The 15,586-nt window shown below is 38.0% G+C and overlaps 1 protein-coding gene across 1 annotated transcript; it reads left to right on the top strand.

Moving 5' to 3' along the window:
• The first annotated feature begins 451 nt into the window (after positions 1 to 451).
• On the top strand, positions 452 to 15,270 carry pcmtd1 (protein-L-isoaspartate (D-aspartate) O-methyltransferase domain containing 1). Its single transcript, XM_010729184.3, has 6 exons — positions 452 to 685; positions 8,159 to 8,626; positions 9,033 to 9,135; positions 9,469 to 9,640; positions 12,009 to 12,132; positions 12,487 to 15,270. The coding sequence occupies exons 2-6, from the start codon at positions 8,320 to 8,322 to the stop codon at positions 12,861 to 12,863; spliced, it is 1,083 nt and encodes a 360-aa protein (XP_010727486.1). The 5' UTR covers positions 452 to 685; positions 8,159 to 8,319; the 3' UTR covers positions 12,864 to 15,270.
• The last annotated feature ends 316 nt before the right edge of the window (positions 15,271 to 15,586 follow it).

The raw sequence follows: 15,586 nt of genomic DNA on the forward strand, positions 1-15,586 counted from the left end.
TTACTGCCCAAAACACATAAAAACAAAAAGATAATGAATTTCATTATTATATTTGAAATATATATACTCAACAATGATGGTTTGCCCCTGTATACAGTAATACTTATCTGACAACAACATGTGTCCTCACTGATGGATGTCATTTTACTCAAGTAAAAGAGTCTTTAATATTGTATGAAAATGAATAAAATAAAAACAAACAAGAGATTAGTATAGTAAATAATACATGTCTTCATGGATATAAAGATTGATTGGAAGAAGTCAAAGTACATCCCGTCAATACTTCAAAAAGTATGTGACTGATTAAGTCCAAAAAAGTGCAGTAAAGGCAGATAGATGTTGTCTTTTAAGATAGATAGATAGATAGATAGATAGATAGATAGATAGATAGATAGATAGATAGATAGATAGATAGATAGATAGATAGCAACAGTGCTTCCCTCTATCGACAACACTGCTAAACCACGTGACCTGTGTTTACATCCTCTTCTCAGCTGTTTCTTTCTTCCTCCACTTCGGCAGCACGGCTCTCTCCGTCACTACTTTACCTTTTCAACCCAACTAGCCACTCGTCTCCGGGGGGTTAAGTAGCCCGTCAGTCAGCCCGTGAGAGGAGGCTCAAAGTCAGCGAACGTCGCATTGCACATCCACGTTAACAAGGAGCGAGTTAATGCGACACGGCATTGTGAGTATTTTTTTTTTGTAAGTTTATTTTTAACCTTTTGTTTGAGAGTTAGCTCCGTTTGTGTCGCCTGCGGCTTCGTGTGAATTTAATTGGTTTGTTTTTAAACGTGGACACGCTGTGTGCGTTGTTTGTGTTTTGCTGTCTGTGTAACGGAAGGATAAAGAGGCGAGCTTACCTAACCTGCTTTGTCTCTCTCTCTCTCTCTCTCTGTGTGTGTGTTTTGATGATGGCGCACTCAGGCCCACCACAAAAAAAAAAAAAGAAAGAAAGAAACAAGAAGCTAACGTTAGCTCGGTTCATTGGCAACTCGAGTAAACGACGGTTACCGTTACAGTTAGCTCGCGCGTTAGACGTTAGATTTAAAGCCGTTGTTTAACTTGTCAGCGCCGAACGGACGACGGTTGGAAATTTCACACATTTCTGCGCACGTCGTCTTCGCTCGCGCTCTGTGTACATGAGGAGACTTCTTTTTTTTTCTGTCACAGCCGTTGGCGTCCTCAGACGGCAGAAGCTCCGTTAAATCATTTATATTTGTGTGTTATATTTATTTTTTTAATAGGACTAGCTACTGAACCCTCCCTCCCAGGGGGGTTGATATTATTCCAGCGTTTTCTTAACAAACCGGTCGAGCTAGTCGTTTGCTAAAGATTGAGGTTAATCGCACTGCAGAGACCTGGCAAAGAACTGCGTGTTGGTCGACAAGTGGGGGACAAAAAGCTGCATGAAAGCACACAAACACAGAGAGACTCTGTTAGTGTTTGTCGGCCTGTGTCGTGGGTTTTTATCTTGTACACATGTACACAGGCAGGATTATGACACAAGACGTGATTAATAGCGCTTGAGAAACATTTCATGAAGACGCTGTTGTTGTTTTGCTCCATCGTCACACGCAGTGCGAAGAAAGTGTTCCGGCAGCTGATTGGCCGACAGGCCGCCATCTGTGTGGCAACTGCAACACGTGACCAGGAAGAGCGCTGATTGGCTGCTTCAGGTGTCAGTTGTGGGGATTTAAAGCACATCTGTGAACGCCACTGCGTGAAACACCAGGAAAACACATACACCATGTTACACCAGGGCCTTCATTTAGGCTGGCCGCAGGGCTGGGAGAAGTACTCTGAAGTAAAAGTACTGTACCACAGTGTAGAGCAAGAAGAACTATGAAATAAAAGTATTATACCACAGCATAGAACAAGAAGTAAGTACAATACCACAGCATAGAGGAAGAGGTACTCTGAAGTAAAAGTACTGTACTACAGTGTAGAGCAAGAAGTACTCAGAAGTAAAAGTACTGTACCACAGTGTAGAGCAAGAAGTACTCAGAAGTAAAAGTGTTATACCACAGCACAGAGCAAGAAGTAAGTACAATACCACAGCATAGAAGAAGAGGTACTCAGAAGTAAAAGTACTATACCACAGCACAGAGCAAGAAGTACTCTGAAGTAAAAGTACTATACCACAGTGTAGAGCAAGAAGCACTCTGAAGTAAAAGTACTATACCACAGCACAGAGCAAGAAGTAAAAGTACTATACCCCAGCATAGAGGAAGAGATACTCAGAAGTAAAAGTGCTATACCACAGTGTAGAGCAAGAAGTAAAAGTACAGTACCACAGCATAGAGGAAAAGGTACTCAGAAGTAAAAGTACAATACAACAGTGTAGAGCAAGAAGTACAAGTATAATACCACAGCATAGAGCAAGAAGTACTCAGAAGTAAAAGTACTATACCACAGTGTAGAAGTACTAGGAAGTAAAAGTACAGTACCACAGTGTAAGTTCACAAGTAAAAGTACAGTGTCACAGTGTAGAGCAAGAAGTACTCAGAAGTAAATGTACAACACCCCAGTGTAGACTAAGAAGTACTCTAGAATACTACAGTGTACAATGCCACAATGTAGAGCAAAAAGTACTCAGAAGTAAAAGTAGAAATACTACAGTGTAGCACACAAATTTCTTAAGTAAAAGTACTATACCACAGTGTAGACTAAGAAGTACTCAGAAGTAAAAGTACTATGCCACAGTGTAGAGAAAGACGTTCTCAGAAGTAAAAGTACAATACCACAGCATAGAACAAGAAGTACTCTAAAAGTAAATAAAACAACTTTTGCATCAAAGTATACTCACAGTTCCCAAAGTACTCATGATGCAGAATCCATCATTTGTCATAGTCATTTATATTAAATGCCCAGTGTGTGAGATCTAAGGGCTCTATTTGAAAATTGAATATAATATGCATAACTGTGTTTTCATCAGTGTATAATCACCTGAAAATAACAATTATGTTTTTGACAGGGCTGAATAAACTCTGCTGGGAATCAGGTGCAAGAACAGTTAAGAAGACTCGGGGTGCAACTAATGATTATTGTCGGGATGAATTTTATCTGCAGATTAATTTTCCGTTTGGTCTTTAAATTGTATGAAAATAGTGAAAATCTCAAATCTTTGGCATCATATCGCTTGTTTTGTCCTATCAGCAGTTCAAAAGCTGAAGAAATTGACTTAATCGCCATACAAGACAAAGAAATACAACTGAAAAGCTGAAATCATTATTTCTGAACCATCTACATGATAGAAAATCCTAATGACTAGGATTGAAACTAAGAATTATCAAACAATGCACTGTTCATTATCCAGAGTAATAGTTTTGTCTATAAAAGGTCAGAAAATTGTAAATAAATACCCATTCCAATTTCCCAACGCTCATAGGGACATCTTCAGATGTCATGTTACGTCCTTCCGTCATTTCAAAACTCAATTAGTCTCGAAGAAAAGCAGCAAACACTCACATTTCATTAGAACCAATGGATGTTTGCTTCAAAAGCTTCAGCTCCGATTGAATGCACACCAACATGACAACAATTAACAATACTTTTTCTATTACCTCACTGGCTGCTCTGTGATGGTATCATTCTCATTACACATCAGTCAAAAAAATGTTTGCTGTTTTAAAGATGTGAAGTAAATACATTCAAATGGTTGCAGGTTCATGTAGATGCCACAAATTGAGGGAAAAACAGATAATTTGACTTAAGAATTCACGCTGATCTGCAAACTGTATGACTTCTTTTAATGAATATGCAGAGATGAACGCGTGTGAGGATCCAGAGGAGAATAAGTTCGCATGAAGTCACTTCCTGTTGTTAGCATCTACTGTCACGTCCCTCGGCTGTTTGTGGTTCATAAACACAGTCCAGTGGTCAAAGTTGCATTAATAAAAAGGGATGTGAATACACTTAATTCTGGATGCGCCATAAGATCTCTAACGCTAGCCTGGGGAAGAGTCAGAAGAAAAGCCATATTGTTGCTTAAATGAAAAGGTTCTCATCTTCACTGCTGAGCATGAATATGTTCTGAGGTTTGCTGAGGGTGAGACTAAAGGCAGGTTCATTATGGTGAGGAGTTGTGGAAATTAAAAAATAATTATTTATACTTAAGACTCTTTAAGTATTGTACAAATGTGTACAACCATAGAGGAAGACAGCAGTGTAAGGATGAAGTAGAAACTGGTTTTAAGTAGTGCATTTAAAAGAATAACAGACAATTGAATCATATCTGTGTGTTTCAAAAGTACATGGCTGTTTGAACACACAGCAACATCGAATAAAGAATAAAACCATACATCTTTAATAAAAGGTCATGATAGGGTCAAAGAAATGTGCCATTGGGAGCATAAACGTCTGCCCTGTAGAATATGTAAAGATGAAGATTATGTGCTAGACAGTAGAGGAGGGGTCAGTAGGTCGTCGAAATCCAATGGATGTAACATCCGAAGAGCACTAACATATTCATCGCATCCCACTGTTCAGATTTTAAGGTATATTATGTAAAATTGGATAATAAAATTTCAATGTGGTGCAAGAAAAGAGGTCATTGGGTGACCAAAGTCAGTATGATTTATCTTCTGTGCTCCACGGATACCCACAACAGAGTTAATGGGAAGTAGGTCATTAGCTTATGAAATAAAGTGTGACAATGTGACCTGCTTGTGGCACTAGAAGAGGCGGTCACCTAATTCATTCGGAAAAAGATGGACGACAGACGAATTAGCACAGAGCGTAATATTTATTACAATCTACAAATGTTTTATATTTTTCATTTTACACTTCCTTTAAGTTGTGTCCTTGCATGGAGGAATACTTATAAGTCTTCAGTAAATTATTCTTTAAAAAAAAATCTCTAAGCCCCTTTTATTAACATTTGTGCAAATATGCCTTATTGTATTATATAATACATTTGACATCACAGAGAAAATAGTCGCTGAATTGATTTCCCACACAGTCAGAGCTCATTAACTACACCATCTCAAGTCTTTTGTCTGGTTACTTATCCTTCAGTGACAACCTAACATGCTCACATGTTTACCGGAGTTAACAGGGGAGTTAACACACCGACTTCAGGAAATGTAAATTCACAGGCAGGATTTCGTATGAAAAGATATGCTAATTCTTAATCAAAAATGTATTTTTCACGTCCATTGTCACTTTGAAACACAAGTCATTACAAATGTAATGCTGTAATCTTTCACTACAACAGCACAACAAATATTATGCACAGTCTACGTGGCAAACGACTTGTGACTAGATTTATTAAGAGATTTATTGATACACGTGATTATTTTCTACTTGCACAAATTATATCGCTCTGTGCTTTTTGCCACAGAGGTATGGACATAATTGTTTATGCTGATATAGTTGCAAATCTGTCTGAATTTACACTATAAATGCTGTTAACTATATGGATTATCAGTTTACTTCACACTGTCTGCACACGCTGCTGTGTACAACCTTGGTGTGTGCTGCCTAGACAGGCCTTTGGTATTTAGTTACAGCACTAGACTTGAACTTGTTTTGCCAGAGGATCTGTTACATGTTTCGTCATCCTGCATGGTTCAGTGAGTTGACCCTAACCGGGTCATAGCAGGCAGTCATGACCTGAGATGGCGCCGATGTACTTTCCATACACACCGAGAGTCAACCCAGGACGCCCTGTGTGTGTATTTATCAGTGGATGGATGTTTATAGAGGCTTTTTTCCTTATACAGCTTCACTATTACAATAAATGGTATTACCTAGCTGGTCCTTTTTGATTTGTCTTAAAGGAGTGTGTGAAAAATGACCCCTGTTTTAAGACTTGTCATCATTTGTTTGACTGTACAGTGCTAGCAAAAAGCAATTTGCTTGCAAAGTACTTCGCCTGACCCATTTTCCTAGATTTTCTCTCAACTGCGGACAAACTCAAAGGACTATGCATTACAGACAGGGTAGAAGGGGAAAAAAGGATGAAAAATACACTTCCGTACAATCAGTGAATCAATGATTCTTTTTGCCTACGTGAAAGAGCCAGTGGAAAATTACCTTACCAGGCCTCCCACTACAAAGTCACCTCTGAATTTAATCTGTATTAGCTGAGTCAGATGTGGAGATGCTGAGAAGGCAGAGGGAGAATTCAAGACTTGTCTCCCTCGGCTGCTTCTCCAACGATACCCTTTCACTCGGTGCCAGTGTGGGGTATTTTAGTTATCAAAGCGTCTATAAAACATTTAAAGACCACCATGTGTCAGGAATTTCCTCTTTTACTGCTACAATGTGGTACTTAACAGTACAGCATGGTGTAGTAAAGTCAGTGGCTCGGTACTTACAGTGTAAGTAACTTTCAGATTACCATAGATCAGTCGTAATTGACCCCTTCTTCAGATGCTGCTCTGTAGCAGTGCTCTTTAGCTTGTGTACCCTTAAGATGACGGGAAATGTCCCAGCATCACGAATCAGTAAATCACTTAAGTCATTAAAATCACCAAAACTGTTTTCAGGAACTCACATGTGATAATCTGCTGCTTGTCATGGTCTTCTTGGTCTGGTGAAGGGAATATTATTCATTTTTTGGACTATTGGACAAAACAAGACATGTTAGGACATCACCTTGTGCACTAGGATACTATGATGGACATCACTATTTTCACTACTTTTTGGTCTTCTGTAGATTAAATGATGTATCAAGAAAAAGTTGCAGCCTTATGAGGGATTTTTAGCCAGAATTACATAAAGTAGTCAGTATTTGCTTGATTGTAAACTATCTGAGACCAACTTTGTCACATCTACTTATCTCTGTGTACATTACGTTCATTGATTTCATCCAAAGCTTTGCCTTTGGATGAAGTTGGATTTTTTTAAAGACTTGCATGTACAGTAAAGGATGATATATATTGTGGGAAAACATTTTTGCAGTACTGCTTCTGGTATCTAATTCTTTATTATCTTGTGTTTTAGTCTTGGTAGATTCTTCAGAAACAATAATATGACAATAAATATTGTAATGTAAAATTATTTGTGACATGGTGGAGGGTTTTATCCTTATTGCCCACCCTTAATGTCAATTATCTATTACCTAGAAATACACAGCAGGCACATAAGTATACTTGGGCTAACAGTGTAGTCGAAACATTATCTAAAACAGGTAGTAAATTCAATTTGCTCCTACAAATCGTACAGCTGCGAATAATGATTATTTTTATTAGTGATTTATCTGCCAATTAATTTCTCAGTTAATTGTTTTTCAGGTCAGAAAATTGTTTTAAAATGTCCAGGATATCATCCTTAAATTGCTTTTTTTTTATCTAAAACATAAAGATATTCAGTTCAGGCATCTAATAAAAACCAACAAATATTCACATTTTAGAAGCTGGAAGCAGTGAATTTTTCCATATTTGTTTTTGTGCTTCATTCATATACAGCACATTACACTGTACATGCAGGATGTCTATCTGTGTTGGATTTATTGCAACACATTCTGAAAATACTACTTCATTTTGTACAAGCTCTTTAACATTCAGAGCAGATATTTTTTTGTGGAAAATCACAGGTGTAACAAATTACATTCATGATGGCTCTTTTCCATTAAGTGTGCCAGTAAGCCGTGCACATGAGCCAGCATGTATTATACCAGGGCCCTTGAACCTAAATTGAAAGTAGGTTATTAATTACACCCGTGCTCTCCCTGTGTCAAAATGTCTGCTGTGAAAAAGGAGTGTATACATACAAATTAGCATAAAAAAACTTGAAGTTGAAGTTTGTGTTTTGGTGTTATTCTCTGTGAAGTGGAGGTAATATGGCGTGGCAAAATAATAACTTTAATGATGCCTAAATGTTGTATTATTGTTTTTTTTAAACATGGCATTTTGGTGAATATACTGTTTGAGATACTGCTACAGTATTTCATCAAGTCTTTTAGAAAGGCGTTGCAATGCATAAATTGTTGATGTTTTCATCCTGAAGGGAGTTAATTTGGAAAATCACTGTTTATAGCCTAAAACTTTCATTCATTCCTCAGCTGTCAGTTTCTCTCACAGTTGTTAATCTTTCATCAAAAAGACAATCCCAGAGTATTAATACATTTTCTCACTTTAGTCGTAGATTTAACCAGACGCTGTATTCGCCTGCAGGCATATTGACATAACGTGTTTTATATCATTTCTCTCAGGTCACTTGCCGCCTGGACATGACCGTTGTCTGAACCGACGTTTGAGGAGAGTCACAGCGGCAGCATCCTTCAGCCAGCCGTTCATCTCCATGCCACTCTGAGGAGGAATAACTCATCCTGAGTACGAGTTCGGCCCTTGAGTTTCTCTTCTCTTTTTCACCATGGGGGGAGCCGTGAGCGCTGGGGAGGACAATGACGACCTCATTGATAATCTGAAGGAGGCTCAGTACATTCGCACAGAAAAAGTTGAACATGCTTTTCGGGCCATAGACCGCGGGGACTACTATCTGGATGGCTACCGGGACAGTGCCTACAAAGACTTGGCATGGAAGCATGGCAACATACACCTGTCTGCTCCGTGTATATACTCTGAGGTGATGGAGGCTCTCAAACTACAGCCAGGACTTTCTTTCCTCAACCTGGGCAGCGGAACCGGCTATCTGAGCACAATGGTTGGCCTTATCATTGGTAAGCAGAGCGTGCTCTATTTTTTTAAGGCAGTGTTTTTTCATGTGTGGGAAGTGCTCAGATGTTCTGTAAATTCTAGGTAAACATACACTATGAAAGTACAGTGTGTGCCTACAAACTGATAATCGGACTGCAATGATTAATCTGCTGTTTATTTTCCTTTGTTTAGTCTATGAAATGTCATATTTAAACCATAGAAATATTAAAAGATGCCCTTCACAATTTCCTAAAGCACAAGGGATTGTCTACAAATTGCTTCTTTTGTTTGTCCAACAGTCCAAAACCTTAAGAACATTCAGTTTACAATCACAGAAACATACAAAAGCAGCAGCTCTGCGTGTTAATATGACAGTAGTAGTAGATAAAGCTATTAAAAATATTGTTCCTGTTGTGTTTTCTTTCTAAGGGCCATTTGGTGTGAACCATGGAGTTGAGCTCCATAAGGACGTTGTTGAATATGCCAGAGAGAAACTGGATGACTTCATAAAGAATAGTGACAGCTTTGATAAGTAAGTACAAGCTTTAAGGTAATGTTTCATTCAGTAACAGATTCTCACTAAAACTAACTGATGATATATCTCATTTCTTTACTTTGGACAAAGAGTGTAAAAACAATTATTAAACAAAGATGACAGGTTGATTAGTGAGGTTAGAGGTGTGCTGGGAGACAGATTCTGTCTCGCAAGTAAATACATTTAAATCGCTCTAATTCTCCCCATCTAATTTGCATAATTCTGTCACAGCTCACAAATGTGATGATATGCGTGAAAGGAGGGGAAAAAAACATGTTTTGTAGCATTGTTTAATGTATTTTATTCACTGTACTTATTATTTTTTCACAGGTTTGAATTCTGTGAACCCGTCTTTGTGGTGGGGAATTGCCTTGAAATCTCAACAGACAGCCACCAATACGATCGTATTTATTGCGGTGCGGGAGTGCAGAAGGACCATGAAAATTACATGAAAGTGCTGCTCAAAATTGGAGGCATTCTGGTGATGCCTATAGAGGATCAGGTAAGTCCTACAGGCCGTCAGAATGATACAGAATCAACACATCATGATTACTATTCAAAATGCTAACACATGAGGGAAAACGAGGTAAAATAGCTTTGATCTACAAGACTGGTTATGCAACTTTCACATGCATTATTGAGCCACAACTGCCCCTGGATTTGAGCAGCGGTGCAAGGAGCACACATAGGGCTGTATAAATAAATGTTTTATTTAAAATGTTGGACGTGTGAGTGGACAGACTGTGGGAGTATAAAAGGGCATTAAGAATATTTTGGGAAGTTGGTGGAGAAAATGGTTGGCAGGAACCTTTTTTCAGGGTAAAGATCTTGACAGATTCATGGTCAAGGGTGGCAGTTTAAGGTATTAAAGGAAAAAGGAGCCATAGTGAATAAAAGTTTGACTAAAATTAGATACTGTGACCCACAATTTGAATCTTTTATGTCCTCAGTTATTTAACCAAGGTCTCAGTGTTACCAGGGCATGAGAGAATACAATATACTTTAAAAGATGTTTTAAAAGATGCCCAAAGCATTCGTAAGAATGAAAAACAGCCTACACAAGTATGAATCACGGTGGAGAAAATAATTAAACATCGTTTTGATCAAACATGTTTGTAAGATCGAAACAGCCTGAGAGCCACATCCACTCAGGCCATATCTACACATGAATATGAATAATGTTCAAAACATCTTTTCTCTTTCTCTTCTTTGTTGTGGCCTTTCATCAGCACAAAGCCAGTGCTCTCCACCTCCAAAAAAAACAAACAAACAGAAAATCTTTTTAAAGGGTGGACACGCATGAAAAAAACATGAGGAGAACAGAGCTTTTTGAAATTACTGACATGCTGTATGAACATCTTCATGGCGGCAACATTAAAAAAACTATCTCTGTCATCTGTACCTCATCTTTCTTATGTGATATAACATACTATCTTTATGTTTACCTGTATTGTGGCTATATTGAAAGAAGAGTAATCCAATGGTGACTTTGTGATATGACAGTGAGTATTATCCTGGTGAATTAAGTATATTAAAGATGGCGTCCACAGTATCTGTTTGTATTAATGGACCTGTTGTGCGCCACTTGAATGCCCCCAAACAATTACACCTCCCCCTACACTCACATTATCACCATGCGCGGTGCGTACAAAGCCTTGTTTAATGTGTTTTCATAACTGTCATACTGTGGACTAATAATTACTTGTTGTGGTCTGAGTCACACCAGCAGACATTTTGATCACATGTCTGGTAGAGGTGAGTGACAGGATGATGTGCTATGTACTATTACTGCCACAATTTGTTGACAAAAGTAATTAGCTACTTTAATAATAATCATTTAATAATCGTTCAAGGCTCCAACTTCTCAAATGTCAGAATTTGCCATTTGAAGACACCTTTAGGGAACACTGTTTTTTTAAATTGTTTTATAGACCAAACATTTAGCTGAGAAAATAAATAATTACTGAGGAAAATAATCATTAGTTGGAGCAATTTTACATCTTATCGGGCCATTGTGGGAAGTTTTGCAAATCATGAGCAGCACTGATTGCAATATTATTATTTCACAAAGGACTTTAAGTTTGCTATAGAGAACAAACCTGTTTTTTTTGTACCAGGCTGTAAACATGTTTTAATATAATTTAAACATGGAGGCTTATGGAGATTGTTCTGCCTCGAGTGGCTGTTTGAGAAACTGCAGTTTTTGGCACTTCGGTATCAGCTTCACTTCACTCACACAGTCACAGAGGTTGCTGCTTGGTTAAAACATGGCAGACTGCCCCTTTTTAAAAAATTAAGAGCTCATTCTAAGGTAACAAGGTAAAACACAGCTGTGTTATATTATATTCTTCCATATTGTGCCACTCTTACACGCTGGACCATATAATAATATCAGAATTGTTTGCATACAGAGTAAGGGTGGAAATGGAGTTAATGTGTCATGAACCTATTTGGTAGCAGCGTGTATGCAAATGTAAAGGAGGGCCTATTTCTTCTCCACGGGCATGGCTCATATTTCTCTGGGTACACAGTGTACGCACATCTGCCAGCCATAATGAACATGTGGATTTGGAGTAAGCTCATTGGTGTGTGAATGTTATTTAATAAGTAAATACTGTGTGTGTATATATGTGTATGTTGTATACACAGAGATAATTGCAACAGTATATAGCTTGTGTCTGGAGAGAAGATGCATTCCCATGAAAATCGCACAATAAGCAATGTGTGTAAAAACACTCACCAACATAAAAAAAAAGATATATTTTGAAGAAACTGTGCTGACCTTCAGTCCTCGCTCCGTAATGCTGCACAGTATTTCTTATTTTTATAAATGTGCAAGTGTTGAGCTCAGGTTTTGTCTCTTTATACAGCTGACCCAGATAACCAGGACTGGCCAGTGCACTTGGGAGAGCAAAAACATCTTGGCGGTGTCCTTTGCCCCCTTAGTCCAGCAGAACAGAGCTGATGGAGAGAAGCCTGACACTGTCCAGCTGCGTGAGTTCTCCAGCCTCCGCCTAAAACAAAAACAAAACAAAAAAAATCACAGTCTTTGTCTTTTATTGTGCCTAACTAGTCTTGATGTGCAAAACAGGCAATATTAAGTCAGACTGTAGATCCTATGTGATGTGATGAGACGGCAATTTTTGCTTTGACATATGAAGCTCGCCTTGCAGCTGCTCCATAGAGTCAGTTGTTTTTTTTCCTTGAAACACTGAGACACAGTTTTCTCTTTGACTGCCTCTCTTGTTTATGCTGACCTAGTTGAAGGACTGGTGCAGTTGTATAGATTATTCTTATTTTTTGTGTCGCATTGCCCTAAAGGACTGTGTCATCTCACTTTGTCCTCAGCTCCGGTGACTGTCCGCAGCCTTCAGGATCTGTCTCGGATCTACATACGCCGCACCCTCAGAAATCTTACCAACGAAGACAGTCAGGGGAAGGGGATGGTGCAAAGAGTTCCCCAGAAGCGCAAACGCAGACGCTGCAGACGGCGACGCATCAACACCTACGTTTTTGTAGGCAACCAGCTGATCCCCCAAATGGGGGAGAGCGAGGAGGAGGAGCACCCAGAGGAAGCGCACACAGAAGTGGTGGTGGAGGAGGAGGAAAAAGACATTGGCGACATTGAAATCCTCAAGCAAGTGAACATGTTGAGAGACCAAATAATGGCTTTACCGCTGCCTGAATCACTGAAAGCATATTTGCTGTATTACAGAGAGAAATGACTGATTCACACAATACCCACTCTTCACGGGTGCAGCGCCTGCTGAAATGCTTTTCTTCACCTTTCTCAGTGCAAATGTAGCATTATTTCCATTAAATCTTGATGGCAAAACTGTAACAGAAAAAGACGTCATAGATATTATTGGATAATAATGTTATGATTGTCATGAATTGTTAGTTTTTGTTGACATTTTCTTTTGATTTGTATATCGAAAAAAAACAAACCAATGTAAAAAGTATACTAAATAGTTTCAGAAACCCATTTTGAGATTCAGATTTTATCACAATGTGAGGATTTCTGCAGGGTGCAGATTAAAAATTGTATAAAAAACAAAACAAAGTTCTTACTATATTTGTTAAAAAATGATCATGCTAAGATGAAGTCTTTTATTGCAGCTTTTTTAGAAGCTTTAACTTACTATCAGTGTTGGGGCAATTTAATGATGCCGAAAGGAGCAAAAGACACTGAAAGACAAATAAGGCCACATCCCATTTTGAGTTCAAGAGTAAGACATTCTTGCGTAATCATGAATGAGACACTTATGTCGTTACTCTTCTTGATATTTTATTTTCAACGTGTTTTGTACCTTCCTATTACAAGAGATCATTCAGAGACTAGATTGGTTCATGATTTTTTCTACAGGGCACCTTTTAATGAAACTTTTTCTACAGGGTGCTTACATACTTGTGTTTTCTCACTTTGCGTATGAGTAGCTGACATCCTACTTGATATGATAAGGTGTTGTAGGCCCTCCCCTCTCCATGATATTCCTTACATTGTTGATGCAAATATAATAGTATAAAAAAAAAATCATATCAGAGTTTTTAAAATAATGGTGAAGCTCAGTGGTGATTCACGTTTTCAGCTGTTTTTTTTAAAGAGGGAACTGTTAAAGGGGAGATGTTAGTCATTAATGAGTACATGCATGAATATACTGTATACGTGTTGGGTGTTCCTGACTTTGCTTCACATCTTATGATTGGTCACTGGAGGTGATGTCCCAGGTGATCTAGTCCAGAAATGTTTTCACATAAAAAATAAAATAAAGATTTTAAAGGATATTAATCAGTTAGATGGCCTTGAGACAAATCTCAAATTCTGTATAGTGCTGCGTTTTTGTTTTGTTTTTTTGTTTTTTGACAACAATGCAAATCAGAATCGCTGAGGATTTTGAAGCCTTTTGTATTCTGGACTGTAGAAGTGTCCAGCAAAGCACCTTATTCTGCAGTCCTCAAGCAAAAAAACAAACAAACAAAAAAAAAAGGGGCCATTTTTTTTTTTTTTGGCTTAATTTGTATTGTGGACTGATTACTTGTAATGTAAATCCTGTTTAATCAAAGTACAATTTGCTTGCAGAACTCCCCTGATAGTGATGGCTTCTAAGTGCCAACGTACCCCATCACATTGGGACTTCTGTGAGTTTGCTGGCACAGTAAAAATTACCGAAAACAAATGGCGTATTTCTACAAAAACATTCCATGGTGGGAAAAAAAAGAAAACGGCACATCATCACAGATAGATGTCACACTTTTTTCTTCATGCTTTTTACGGTCACAGACTTGGAAATTTCCTTCATCTTACTTTGAATGCATAATTTAGTATTCCAAAAGCTGAGCTGAATGTTGTTGATATTAATTCTATTCAATATAAAAGTGATATATATGTATATTTATCATGATTCTGCATACAGTTTAATTTGCATTTGGTTTGTTGTAGCACCCTCTTGCTGTACTGTATCTTGACACTGGGACTCTGTAGATCAAAACTCCACTGCTGTCTGTTAAATAGATAAGATATATTAGTGCTATCAGTCTTCATTTTGTTCTGGTGTAATGAAAAATGTTTTGTTTGAAAATGGGGGTGATTATTCTATTAGTAGTTTTTTGTGTGTGTGAAGAGGTAACATTTATTTTATGTAAGGTTTTTTTTTTACATTCATCAGAAAGCTTTGCAAGTAAGCAATAATGGAATAATTTCTCAGCTTATAATTACCAATAACAACATAGTCCCATTTGATTTACGTAGTATCCATTAATTCACATGACCAATTACAGGCATGAAACAGTTCATATACCATTATCTAAAATGTAATTGCTAATTAGAGAGCACATTAAGTATTGAAAGCAGGGGACCTACAACCTCGACTCTCAGGTCACGCCTTGCACCAAAGTTAATGGGACAGCTGTGATTACGTCTAATGTGGACGAGAGTCGGCTACAAAAATGGCACCCGGTAAAGACCAAGTCATAACCAATTCTGTGCTTTTATATTAAATTAATTTGTCAAGAGCCAAAAACAGTTCTGTTACTGTTTTATCAGGCCTAGGTTGATTTCTGGTGTGCAGTTCATTTTGAAAATGTGTTGTTTCTCCGTAAATGTTTGGCACAAAAATAAAGGTCACAATCACATTGAGCCTCCTCTAATCATTGTAACTGCTCTTTTTAGTGTCTTATTTGATTCCACAAGTATGTCCGACGTGGTCAAGTAGTCAAATGAACTGTCACTGCATGAGGATGTGAGGTACAAACAGTAGTAAAAGTGCCACTCTGGCATCCTTGGCACGCTCGAGATGACCTTTTTTTTGTTTTTGTCACTGTTTGAACTGATGAACACAGAGGAAGAGTTTTCTTCTTCCATCTCATGTCTGGCTTTTTGTTTTAATTGTATTTTGGGCATTTTCTCTTTTATTAGATAGTGACAAGCAGAGTGACGGTCGGGACATGA

Source organism: Larimichthys crocea, chromosome II (genome assembly GCF_000972845.2).
Source record: "Larimichthys crocea isolate SSNF chromosome II, L_crocea_2.0, whole genome shotgun sequence".
Classification (NCBI taxonomy): domain Eukaryota; kingdom Metazoa; phylum Chordata; class Actinopteri; family Sciaenidae; genus Larimichthys; species Larimichthys crocea.